Source organism: Petaurus breviceps, unplaced genomic scaffold, assembly GCF_028583685.1.
Source record: "Petaurus breviceps papuanus isolate PSGF00001 unplaced genomic scaffold, PetGlider_PUasm1.0 47, whole genome shotgun sequence".
NCBI lineage: Eukaryota > Metazoa > Chordata > Mammalia > Diprotodontia > Petauridae > Petaurus > Petaurus breviceps.
The window spans coordinates 5,425,899-5,440,430 of record NW_027186349.1 but is presented as its reverse complement, the minus strand read 5'-3'; the positions used below and the strand labels follow the sequence as shown (position 1 = coordinate 5,440,430).

General features: G+C 35.4%; 1 protein-coding gene across 2 annotated transcripts in view; it reads right to left on the bottom strand.

Moving 5' to 3' along the window:
• CDH18 (cadherin 18) overlaps positions 1–14,532 on the bottom strand; it is a 1,599,127-nt gene that overhangs the window by 126,365 nt on the left and 1,458,230 nt on the right. For both annotated transcript variants that reach the window (XM_069101403.1, XM_069101404.1), the window contains one exon: positions 2,515–2,702. In XM_069101403.1, the coding sequence (XP_068957504.1) occupies positions 2,515–2,702 (188 nt within the window). The remainder of the gene's footprint in view (positions 1–2,514; positions 2,703–14,532) is intronic.

Genomic DNA, 14,532 nt, shown 5'->3' with positions numbered 1-14,532 from the left:
TAAATTCAGAAAAGCTGATTTATTTCCCACAATTTTTAACATAGCCTTCATAAATCTCTTCCCTATTTCCACCTTTTAGATAAGTTTGATGCTATAAATTCCTTGCCAAAATTTATTTTCATGAATATTATAATTTCCATATTGAAGATGTACACTATGAATTCAGCTAGGTCTCCATTAGTGTGAATAATGAATTCCCTGAAATGGTTGCACATATGCAAATTTGAAATTATATTTATATGTAAAATATTGTAATTAGTTCCAATCCAATTGAAATATGCATTGCAAATTCATAAACTGTGACCATTTCAGAGGATTCAGTGTTTGAAATAATTGGAAACTAACCTTGTTTTAAAGCTTTCTTGTCTATCTACTTTCCTAAAATTGGAATATTACTTGTGAGGCATAATTTATAGCAATTTATGACTTCAAATTCACTTACAACCACCCCATCCTATTTAATTTCTATTGTACTACCATAAAAATGTTCAATAATTGCCTACATGAACCCACTTCATGAGGGACATATTGACATTTTAGTTTTTTTCTGTTTACTGTATATTCAGAAGGGCTCCTTGAATTCCAAACACTTAACCATCTGCAGTATTTATGATAGGTTTGAGAGAGAATCAATCTTGCATTAGTTCCCAGCATGAAAGGTCTTTCAGAGAGTGGTTAGGACATAGAGTTAAGAAGGAAAAAAGGGAATAGACTCTTAGCTGCTTCCATATCAGATTTTCCTGGTGTAGTGTAATCATGTTACTGAAAGTGGATTTGGGGAGCATCAGAAATATTGATATTCAATTATAAAGATAAAGGTATATTTAAGGTCAAATAGGTAGTTGTAATGGCAAGAAAAAAAGTACTTAGCCCATTGTTTTAGTTGAGCCTTGCCTGTGATTATATCAGGTCTTTGTTAAGAAGCAGAACTTGTGAAACCCACAGTGGGCGGGACTTCCCAAAGAAAGGAATAGGAGGGGCGGCCAGGTAGTACAGCGAGTAAGAGCACCTGCTTTAGTGTCCGGATGACCTGGAGATCGAATCCCGGGCTCAGACACTTAGCATCCACCCAGAAACACCTGGCCGTGTAACCTTGAGCAAGTTACTTAACCCCAATTGTTTAGGGTCGGCCAGGTGGCCAGGTGGCTCAGCTAGTGGGAGCGCAGGCTCCAGTGTTGGGATGACCTGGATCGAATCCTGGGCTCAGATACTTGGCACCACACCCAGAAATAAGTGGCCATGTAACCTTTAGCAAGTTACTTAACCCCGATTGCTATATATATATATATATATATATATATATATAAAGAAAGGAATAGGAAGGACATAAGAGGTAGGTGGAACAGGGAGGAGATAATGACTATATAAAAGCAGAAGCACAAGCTGGGAGAGAGGAGAACTGAGAAGGGAACACTCGTGGTGGCCTACACTCTGTCTGTTTTGTTTATATTGATTTGTGTTTGTAATACTTTGTGCAGAAGCCCTGGAACCTTAGTGGAAGCCCTGAAAAAGGATTTTCTCATCTGTTTGCAGAAGTCCTGGAGGAGGGTTTCAGAGGTCCTGGGACTATACTCATGATTTGTGTTGAGTTCTCAGACCTCTTCTGTGGGTCTGTGTTGAGTTCTCAGACCATGTTTATGGGTCTGTGTTGATTTCACAGGCAGATAGTGAATTGATGATGGTGTCAGCAATGGGAATGAATGTTGTTTTGGCTCTGTTAAGCTTTGTCTTCCCAGAACAGAAACTGTTGAAGGACTTAAGTTGGACTGGACACTGTGAGCTTTAATATGAACTGGGAACTGCACTAGAAATTGGATTAGGATCTGAGAGCTGCCTGCCTGAGAATCCAGGTGACAGTTGTATAGATTCAGGCAAGAGCCGGACCCATGGAAGAGGAACCATAGAATTTGGGAGCCAGCCTCAAGCCAAGATGAAAAACTCTTCTTGGGTACTTAGTGATGACAGAGAAGATCATGATTTACTGTGATCTAGGGGTGGGAGAACTTTGTCTTTTGTACTTTGTACCCCTTAAGGTTGTTTGAGTTAAGGATGATTGGAAAATAATCTCCAATAAAGAAGAAAGAAGACTTTTTGACTGAGAGATTAAGACAATGTGATCTAGGGGTGAAAATAACTTTGACCTTTGTACTTTGTGTCCCTTAAGGAGGATTACTCCTTAAGGATGATTGAGTTAAGGACTTACTGAATGATATCTTTTTTAAACTATGTGACTTTAGTGATAAGTTGTTATATCATTGTGAATACTGTACTCTGGTTTTTGTGAATATTTTGCCTTAATTTATTGCTGAATATATAGAGAGTTCACTGTACTATGTGATGACAACCTTAAAGCTATTCACAGCAACAGTCCTCTGGAGAGCTGCTCATGCTTGCCTCTATAGCAGTTTGGGGGTTATTGTCCTTTTTAAATTATATCTGTCCATCTACTTCATTCCATTAATGTAAATAATTAAGAACAGATGACAATTTGAAAATACATTTATATTTTGTTACCTTCTTCAAGGAAAGAATGCCTTCTCTTGTCTCTTTGTCAGTTGATATAGAGAACACTCCAATGCCATCACCATTGATGATTGTGTATTTCATGTCAGCATTTGTTCCAGTATCAGCATCATTTGCCTTGATTTTTCCTACAGCAGAACCAACTTGAGCTGATTCAGGAACATACAGTTGATAGTGTTCTGGGGAGAGGAAATCAACATCAATATATTTTTTTAAAACCTACAGTCAAAAATATTTTACAATATAAAATACGTGGCATCTTTATCACATTTTAACACCTGGATGTTTTCATATTCCATAATCACATATACTAAAATTGCATACATAATATTATATAAACCTGATTTCCAGATGTAAAGTATTATCATATTCATAATTGATATAAAATAATAAAATTTCATTACCTTCATCATATAGGCAAAATTAACTTTGTTATTTCTTGATGTTATAATTGAATAATAAAGAATCTTGCACACAAAATCTGTTTTAGTATTTGTCAGAACCCCCACAAATGGTGGACATTAAACAATTTCTTCCTGTTTTCTCACCTCTCTTGAGATGGATCTGCTCCATCTACACCAAAGGCAAATCTGTCAAAAGATAAATTCAATCTACCTTTCCAGCTCACATATCATTCATGAGAGATTATTGAACAAAAAGGAAAAAGCATAGAACCATGGCCTTCACAGGAAAAATACATCATGAAATCAATGCAGATTAAAGTAACATAGCTATAGTTATTAATAAAATTATATATAAATTCATTCAATAAATATATCCTACATATATATATATATAATTTGTGGAGAATTTGCATTTATGACAGTGATACTATTAAATTATGTTATTAGGATAAAATGGAATAATAGGTTAAAGTTTTACAGAAAATGAATTTACATGATCATAGATTGTGTAAAGCCAGAATGATGCATATACCATGTAGAATATATTGTGGATTATAAGGATGAAACTCCTGTGGTGACCTGAGACCAAACTAAGTGGTTGCTCTAAGGAGGGTGTATGTTTTAAACATAACATACTAACTGCAAAGTTTTGGAGGTAGAATACTAAATTCAAGGAATCATGAACAGGCCACCTTGGCTGAAATGTAAAGCATGTAAAGGGGGATAATTGTAGTGAGCCCAGAATGAGGGCTGGAACCCAACAGGAAAGGTTTTTCAGTGACTGAGTTTGCATTCACTCATGAGTATGGTGACCTGAAAAACAAATTTGCTAATTAATAGCAGCTTTTGTTTCAGAACTCAAATTAGAGTTTTGTTTTGCTTTGTTTTTCAGTTGGCGAAAACCATTTGAGAAGAAATGGGGACAAGGGGAAGGTGACATTAGAAACTAAATTTCAACATTGAGTATAGATTATTTCAGTGAATGGGATGGACCACCATGCAGAAAGTCTAGCCAGTCTCTCCATAAGAATTAGAGAAGTGAGGTTATGTGAGAATGACATTACTAGAAGCAAATCATAGAACCAGGTTATGTAGCAATTTTGTGTCTAATGACATAGGCATAAAGGAGAGTAAAGTACAAGACATACAAATGGTAATTTCTGGACAAATAGTGGGAGGAAATGGATTTTTCACTTGTAGGGATGAAGCATGGTCTCTGAAGATACTGTAGTCAATCTCATCTAGTTGTATCTCTGCTTTATTTTTTTTTCTCTCTTGAAAGTTCATTATTGGATGCAAATTGTATTAGAGAAGTTAATTATTTAATGAGAAATTTCATATTTGAATTAGAATTAAAGCAGACGCTTTTTAAAATTTCAGTTCAACATGCTGCATCTAGAAAAATCTCCATAGTTCAAGGGCATAATTTTAAATTAATACTATGTTTACAAGAAACATGGGAATTACCAAAATGGGCTTCTTTTTGTTAATTGCTTAACCACTCAACCTATTGTTTTTTTCATTTGTTTCCTCAACTCCTATGGCCATTTCAGTTTCAAAATTCCAAAAATTGTACTTTAGGGGTGTTGTTTATTGGGTTGTTATGATAAATTTTATTTTTCTGGGGAAGTACAGGTTTTTTTTAATGTGAAAAAGTTTGTATACATCAGTGTACATGTGTGTTCACCTTTATATTATGACTTCTATGTTTAATTATATTTCTATTTATGAATTTGAGCATATTTAAGATTTTTGCATTTTAAGTGCACCAAATAAAAACAGATTTTCTACTTATAAATCTTTTTTTTTAACACTCTTGGGTATGGTATTAGAAGAGAGTGATCAGGACCTATAAATTTATCAATGTAGGGAATTCTCTGTTAAGAAACCCTTCCAAATGCTCTGGGCCAGTGATGCTAAACTCAAATAGAAATGGGGGCAAATAAAGTGTACATAAAGATCCTTGATGGTGTATATTGACTTAGAAAACCACATTATCTAAGTTTTATTGTATTTTTATTTATTTGGCTAAATATTTACCAATTGAATTTTTAGTCTGGTTCAGGCTACTTGGTAGTGTTTCACTACCTTTGACATGTCTGCTCTGACCAGTGAAATTTTGTGATTTGCCCAGCATCTCAGTGAGCATGTTTCAGAATCAACACTTTAATCCAAGTGTTTCTAGCTCTAAAGCTAACCTTCTATATACTACCCTAAACTGGAAAGTTTAAATATAGACAAATGGGTTAAAAATGTTCAAGTCATAAAAGTAACAGTGGTGGGATTGACTCTGTAGTGAAACAACCACAAATTTTCCTTGAGAAATAAGATTTTATATATTGCACCTAGTTTAATAACAAGTAGATAGGATATAAAATAGAAACATAATTGAATAAAAATAGATTAGTCACCTTGCAAAAATCATCTGAAATCCAAAAACAAGGTAATGGGTATTTAGTGTGAGTTAAAAGGTGGAGAGAAAGAGAAGAGACACAAAAAAGACTTTGGGAGGAGGGAAAGAGTAAAATAAATAATTAGATGACATTTAGGAAGAAAGGATGGGAAGAATGAAAATGACAAAACATCAAAAAGTTAAAAATTCAGAGAAAATACACAGCAAGAGGAATACGCTACCTAAAGAATCTTAGACATTGAGAGAATAGAAAGAGATGGATGAAAACAGATAGTAACATGACAATGATCAATGAACACAACAAACATTGTGGGATTCTGAAGAAAAACATCACTGAGAACATCAGCAAGTGAGTTAGTACAAAGCTAAAATATCTCAAGGGAAACAAACAGTGAAAGATATGGGAACATCTTCTGAGTAATATATTTCACTAAGCCTAAAAGAGTTACACAGCTTGTTTTAAATATTTTACATCAATGCCTTAGTATAGTTCTATGGGTAAAGCAACCTTAATGGTTAATTCAATTCCCTCATGTCCCAAATCAAGAAATTGAGGCTGGACACACTCAACATGACATTGATTATAACAATATACTCTACCTTCTTAGTATGCATTTATATTTGGACTCAAGTGATGTATAATTGATCATCTATACTAATGATAAAAGCAAGTTTTTTTGGGGGGAAGGTCCTAGATCTATGATTCCATTGAATAACTAATTTCCTCATGCTCACACATGAACAATAGGAGGACTTTTACCCAGACTGTCTTGACTCCAAGACACATCTCTGTCATCCTGTCAGGCAGTTAGGGATGGATAGATTTTATTTAGCATTTTACGATTAACAAATTTTTTAAAGCAATTGGGGTTAAGTAACTTGCTCAAGGTTACATGGCCAGTTATTTCTGGGTGTGGTGCTAAGTATCAGAGCCTGGATTCAATCCCAGGTCATCCTGACTCTGGGGCCGGTGCTCTTACTTGCTGTGCTACCTGGCCACCCCAACAAATTTTTTTTTTAACATGTGATATTTCTTTTGTTACTCACAACCTCCTTTAGTTATGCATTTTACCTAATGTATAGATGAAACAATACATTATAGCATTTCTTTATTATTATTTGATTCTTCTTATGAAAGGTAATTAAACTAATACACAGCAGATTTAAAATCAGGTCTTTATGACTCCAGGCCAGGGACTATATCCACTGTACATCCTAGCTTTAAAACTTATTATACAGCTACTGTTTAAAAGATCACTATATTGTCACTGAGACGGCAAAGAGAAAAAATAATGTGGTTTCACAAAGGAAATATGATACTTTACAAAGAAACCTAAAAAGCCAATCATAGAAACAATATATTTGTGAAAATGGACTAATCTCAACATTAAATGATTATGCAGGATGATAGCTTCTTTATCTTATGATAAGAATATGAATGCCTTCTTTTAACTTTCAGTTTGAAATAAATTATATTATCCACAAGGGTTCTATAACAACTTGGGGGAAAGTGTTGAAATGTATGTTTCTAGAGTGACCTCAAGGTCTTTATGATTCATGTTTACTATTTCCTTATTATTGAAAATATTTCATATTCTAGGTTGTCCATCAGTTAAATGGAAAAAAAAGTCCCACGAATTGGTAAACTCTGTTGTCCACACATTTTAAAAAATGCAAGAATTTAAGATCACTGAACTTGTTGAACACATAATGATCTCTGGTATATTGATATTATTTTAATGCACAACTAATTAATTTCCTGGGGAAGAACTGAATCTCTGATAATTTCACAATACATTCTAATCAGCATTTCTTGTGCTGCCAAGAAATTCCTTAGAGAACTTTGTTTTAAGGTCAAGAAAGAGCCATGGATAAAGAGATATAATATTACCAATGAAAATACAAAGAAAACAAGAAAAGTCAAATGGGACTTCCCATCTGTCTTCTACTTCCTTACATATTATTCAGATACCATAGCAACCCAGCTAAGTTAAGTAAACCAATTAACTGAATGTGATGTTTCCCTCAGAGGAGAAAAATTTCATAGCTCCATTATAGGCTTTGTATATATTCCGTCTCTCATTTGAAAAGATGACTCAAATGGCAATGTTACTATGTAGATGTGTAAATGTAAAGGGAAATATTTATGTATTATCTGAAATTTATTCAGTGAAAAAAATCACATGACTACTATAACTGTTATGTAAAAAGCACCATGTTTGTCAATGAATGTATAAAGAGAAAAATGAAATAGCCCCCATCTCAACCATTATCAGAGATCAAATTCAACCCAGCCAAAAATACCCTTTCATAAAAGAATTCTTAAGTACCATTACCATCAAATCACTCCTCTACTCAAGAACTTAGAATGACTCTCTTCTCTAAAATTGAAGAGTTTATAGGGCAGCTAGGTAGCATAGTACTTAGAGAGCAGGCCTGGAGTCAGGAAAAATTGAGTTCACATCCAGCCTCAGATACTCACTTGCTATGTAATCCTGGGCAAGTCATTTAAACCAATTTACCTCAGTTTCCTCATCTGTAAAATGAACTGGAGAAGAAAATGGTAACCCCCTTCAGTATCTTTGCCAAGAAAACTCCAAATAGAGTCACAGAAAGTGAGGCACAACACAATGATTGAACAATAAAAGATGAGTTCACACGTATGATAAATTTTCATCTTTTGATTTTGTTGTTCAGTCATTCAGTCCCACTTTTGATGATGTTGTGGACTATAGTACACTAGTATTATCAATGTGGTTTTCTGGCAAAGATAGTGGACTGCTCTACCATTTCTTTTTCCAATAGATTAAGGCAAGCTTTATCCAGTAAATTAAGTGACTTGCCCAGGGTCACACAGTTAGTAAAAGTATGAGGGCAGATTTAAACTCAGGTATTCCTGATTCCAGGCACAGAGTTCTATCAACTAAGCCATCTAGCTGCTTTCATCTTTTGACACTACCAAGCATTTTATTCTCAATATATGACTGGTTAGATTTTATTTCTTTGTAACACCTCCCATTACATTCAAGAAATTTCTCATTCACCTTAAGTTGTAAATGATGATAATCAGAGTTTTTAAAAGATAGCTTTCTTCAGGGTTGGGAGAAGAGAAGAAAAGAGATACACTTGTAGCCCATTCTATCTCTGGGTCAAGGAAAGGAGAATGAAAGCCTGCCTCATTGGATAATCATTCAGGGACTAACTATAATATTCTCGTAGGAAAATATGACAATAGAAAGTTATAGTGACAAGGAAGACTGAGATACAAACTCAGAAGAGGACAACAATGTTAAATGCCTATGGGCAAAAACCCAAAGAAAAAGGGAAAGGGAAATGATAAATTTTGGTGAGGATATAGGGAAATTGGGACACCAATTTACTGTTGGTGGAATTCTGAACTGATCCAACCATTCTGTTGAACAATTTTGAATTATGCTGAAAGGGATATAACACTGTACAAACCCTTTGATCCAAGAATACGACTACTAGGTCTGTATCCCAAAGAGATCATTTTGAAAAAGGGAAAGGACCTACATGCCCAAAAATATTTCTAGCAACCCTTTTTGTGTTAGAAAAATATTGAAACTGAGTAGATGCCCATCAGTTAGGGAACAAGCTGTGATATATGCATAAAATGGAATACTACAGTGTAATAAGAGATGATGAACAAACAGATCCCTGAAAAACATAGAAAGTCTTGTATGAATTGAAGGTGAGCGAAGTGAGAGGAACCAGGAAAAAATTGTACACAGTTATCAGCAGCACTGTGTGATGATGAACTATGAATGACTCACCTCTTCTCAGCAACACAATGATTCGAGCAAATACAAAGGACTCATGAAGGAAAATGCTATTCATAGTTAGATAAAGAACTAATGAATTCTGAATGCAGATTAAAGCATTTTTTACTTTATTTTTCTTTTGATTCATACCTTCTTTCACAAGTATGGCTAATAGGGAAATATTTGTACATGATAGCACATGTATATCTGCTATATATTTGTGTGATAGCACATGTGTAAACATGTGTGATGGTGCATGTAAAAACTATATCAAACTGCCTACAATTTTAGGAAGAGGGACAGAGCAAGAAAAATTTAGAAAAGTTCTAGCAAAAATGAATGCTAATTTTTTTTCATGAAATGTAACAGTAATACACACACACACACACACACACACACACTACTATTGTTTAAAACAGAGAGAGATTACAAGGTACTCTTTGCCAGCATTGACTTCAGGACCTGTTTGGCCACCATATTTCCCAATGCAGTTCTGGGTCACAGTCACAATTCCAGGATGAAAATGGACCTTTATGGTCATTTATATAGAAGCTGGGGACCTGGTTGCTGTTGTAAAGCAGAGAGGTATACTAGTACTTGTAGATGCAGGAGAGGAGAGGATCTAGACACATATCCAGGGACAATAGGACATTTAGAACTTGAACCTCGGGAGTAGAAGCTTTCTTGGATAAAAACCAGAGCATAGACCTTGAGAGCAGTAACCATACCACTCTGGAAGAACCAAAAACTTGCAGATCACCAGAATTAGCTTAGAAAACTGCAGCATCAAAACAGGTTTTGCACCCACAGGTGAGCAGAGTTTAACTTTAACACAGAGTTCAAATTCAAGATATAGAGTGGAAAGTGTACAAAAAAAAGGAAAAAGGAAAAATAAATTTGACCAAAAAAGTACTATGATACCAGGGAAGACCAAGACACAAACTCATAAAAAGATAACAATATGAAAAGAGCTATCAGCAAAGCCTCAAAGAAAAAATGTCAAATTGGACCCAAGTCCAACAAGTAGTCCCAGAAGAGTTAAAGAAAGATAAGAATGGTAGAGGAAAAATTGGAGAGGTGGTCAAAAAAAGAGTGATGCAAGAAAATTATGAAAAGAGCATTAACATCTTATTAAAAAAGCACAAAAATCCTGAAGAAAATAGGTTAAAAACAAAGTAGGATTATGGTGAAAGAGGCATAAAAATTCACTGAAGAAAAGAACTACTTGAAAACATATTGTCCAAATTTTAAAGGAGGAACAAAATATCACTGAAGAAAATAATCACATTAAAATTAGAATTGACCAAGGAGAGTCAAATGAAGTCTGGAGACATCACGAAAACAATTAAGTAAAGCAATAAACAAATGAATGAATGAGTGAATGAATGAATACATACATACATAAATGAATGAATGAATTAAAAAATAGAAGAAAATGTGAAATGTCTCATTGGAAATACAACCTGGAAATTAAATCAAAGAGAGATAATTTAAGACTTATCTGACTACATGAAATCCCTGATCATATAAATAACATTGACTTCATATTTCAAAAAAATATAAAGTAAAACTGCTTCTGTATCTTAGATGGAAAGAGTCAAATAAAAAAATAAAAGAATCCACCAATCCAGTCCTAAAAGAGATCTTAAAACAAAAACTCCCATGAATACTATAGCCAAATTCATAGCTCCAGTTCAAAGAGAAACGACTTTAGCAACAAGAAAGAAACCATTCAAATATTGTGGAAACACAGTGTAATGTCAAGCAAAGGCAACTTCCAAAGTTCAGAATACCAGCATAGTAACTCTCCATTTTATTCAGTGACAAATTAAGGCAAAACATTCACAGAACAGAGAAAATAAAAATAAAGCATTCAGCAAGTATTATTCAATAATTTCCAAGTTCTACTCCACCCCTGAAAAGTACTTTTAATCAATCACAAATTCTCTCTTCTCAAATAGAAATTAAGATTAGTTTCCAATCATAAACAAAGTATATTCATTTTGTGAATCACAGAGCACAAAACAGTCAAGTTTCCCACACTGGATCACAACTGAATTACAATTATCATCAGTTAATGCCAAACACCTTCTCTAAAGGGGAAATGGAGAGCACAAAGGTCATCTACCCCTGAGCTACAGCAAGGTTAAGATATCATCACAGCATTTAAAACCCAAAGAGAATTCTTTTCTTCATCTTGACCTGAGGCAAGTTCTCAGCAATCTCTGCTCCTGGGGAGACAAAGCTTAACAAAGCCACAATATGCATTGCCAGTGTCCTTATCAATTCACTCTCTGCCTGTAGAATAGTCTCAGGACCCTTGAAATATCAGCAAGACCCTCTTCCAGGATTTCTATAAACATACGACAAGAAACTCCTTCTTCAAGGGCTTCTGAACAACAAGCAAGATTCCAGGACTTCTGCAACAACAGCTCTATCCTTCACCAGCAGACAAATCTGGCAAAACAACATCAAAACAGATAGACAAAATACCAGCATCACAGCCATGTCTCCTCAGTCCTTAGCAGCTCTGGGTGGCAGCTCTCAAAAGTCCTAGGCAGCTCGAACTGGCCCTCAGCAATCCTCTCTCTCTCTCTGCCACCAAGATGTTGCTTCCAAAAATTCTTCTGCCTCTCTTTGCTCAGGTCTCCTCCCCAAATCGACAGCACCAGCTCCTTCCAGGTCACCCCTCTCTTTTCACGTCAACAAGTCCATCCCACAAGTGGAATTCACAAGCACTGCATTTTAACACTCAAGCCCCAAACCAAGCCAATACAGGGGGATCTTTAAATTCTGTTACTATTAACCACAGTCAGCATCAAACAAGATTTAGTAGCATCCAATGGAAGAAATGGAGAGCTTGGAATATGATATTCTCAAAGATAAAGGACCTAGGATTCTGTAACAGTAATGAAACTGAAGATCCTTTTGTATTGTCAAGCTAAGAGGTACTTAGCACCTAGTTTCAAAATAAGCCTCTGTAAAGAAACAGGAGGTATGAACACCTGTTACTTACATAACAGGAAGGGGCTGAACAGGGAGTAGCTAATACCATACATAAGGAAAAGCCCCAGCTAGGAGAGTCAGAACTTCTTGGGACAAGCATTGCAGAGGCAGAGCAGCTGCTCCCAGAGAGACAGACAGAGAGAGAGAGAGAGAGAGAGAGAGAGAGAGAGAGAGAGAGAGAGAGAGAGAGAGAGAGAGAGAATTACTCTCAGCCAGCATCTGGAGGCTGGGCTGCTACTGTTGGACTGAAGCCTGAACTGAGAATTGAGAAGAACTGAGAAGAATGAGAATTGAGAACTGAGAGAAAATTTCTTGGAGCAAGCCATGTGGAGGCTGGATAAAGTGGTTTTGATTTTGAAAAAGGAACTTGTGGTGGCAAAACTCAGATTTGTGGTGGCAAAACTTGAACTTGTGGTGGCAGAACTTGAACTTGTGGTACCAGAGCTGCTGAAGACTTCTGAGGGCCAGCCAGAGCTGCCAAAGACTGAGGAAGCATGACTGCGGTGCCAGTACTTTGTACAAATGTTGTGACTTTGTTAATGTGTATTAATGTTATTATGGCTTTGTTAAGCCTTGTCTTCCCAGGAACAGAGAGATTTGAGGGGGATTGGACACTGCGAGCTTCAGTATGGAGAAGAAACTGCATAGAGAGGAACTGGGAGCTGTCTGCCTTTGAACAGAGGTGACAGTTTGGTAGATCCAGATAGGAGCTACCTGCCTCAAGTCAATATGAAAAGAGCTCTCTATGGTTACTGAGTAGTGACTGATGAATTGTCTGTGTAGTGACTGATGAAACTGTAATTTTCTTGTCACCTAGGGGTGGATGGCTTTTGTACTTTCCACTACCCCTTAAGAAGGTACAGAGTAGTGACTGATGAAATTGCAACTTAATTGCATCCCATGGGTGGAGGGCTTTGACTTTTGTACTTTGTGACCCTTAAAGATGCCTCCTTAAGAATGATTGAATGATTGAGTTACTAAATGCTTGTACTTTGTTTAAAACTATGTGACAACTTTGGTAAAAACTATGTGGCCATTTCAGTGATAAGTTGTTGAGTGTGACATGATGAATGCTGTATTTTGATTTTCGGTGGATGTTTTGCTCTGATGTGTTACTGAATAAATAGAGATTTTTCTGTATTATGTAATCTGAACTTTAAAAGCTATTCACAGCAGCAGACCTCGGGAAAGCTGCTCATGCTTGTCTTTACAGAATGAAACCAAGAATAACTTATCCAACAAAACTGAGTATAATCCTTCAATGGAAAAAAAAGGATATTAGCTAAAAAGGAGGACTTTCAAGTTGATTAAAGTTGAATAAAACATTTTGACATTCACACACAAGAATCAAAAAAAAGCATGAAAAAGTAGATATGACATAGAAATCATAAAGGACAAATTAATATTAAATTACTTATATCCTTATATGAGAAGAGGTTACATGCAACTTCCAAGAACTTTATTATTTTATGGCATTTAGGCATCTCCATAAACCATGAATGGGTATAATTTTATGGGATGAGATTATGTTGGGATGGAATGGAGTTGTGAAATTATCTAACCATTCCAGAGAACAATTTGAAATCATGCCCAAAATATAATTATAAACTGTATACTCTTTTACATAGCAATATTCCTACTATGTCAATATCCAAAAGAGATCAAGAAAATTGAAAAGGGCTTATATGTACAAAATATTTATAGCAGCTCCTTTTTTGATGTCAAAAAGCTGGAAACTGAAGCAATGTTCATCAACTGGAGAATGGCTAAAGAAGCTGTGGTACATGAATATGATGGAATGCTCCTATACTATAGGAAATAACAAGGTAGATAGTTTCAGGAAAAATCTCATAAGTTTAATAAGAACTGATACAAAGTGAAGTGAGCAAAACCAGGCAGTCATTGTACACAGTAATAGCTATATGATAATGATCAATAGTAAATGACTTAGCTACTCTGGTCAACAAGAACATCTAAGACAATTCCAAAGGTCTCATCCTGAAAAAATATTGTCCACCTTCAGAGAAAGTGAACCAATGAACTCTAAGTGCAAAAGGAAGTAAAATTTTGTTTCATCCCCTTTAAATGATTTTCTGACAAAAGTAAAATGCCTTTTAGAGTTTCTAAGAATGTGAATGCATTCCCCTTGGAAGTGAAATTCATTATTCAGATATCATACAACTACAACCCATACATTAGCAAATTCGGGAAGGAGGGCTTTCTGATAAGATAACCTTGGGACTGATTCTGATTGGATAAAAACACAGTAATTCACACACTTTTAGATGATAAGAGTTCTACAGAGGGAAATTTTCTGCACATAATGTCTGACATATCATAACTGTCAGATGGGGAAAAAGTTCAGTGCCTGCTCCCTCTTTTTAAAAAGAGCAGGCAAACCTGC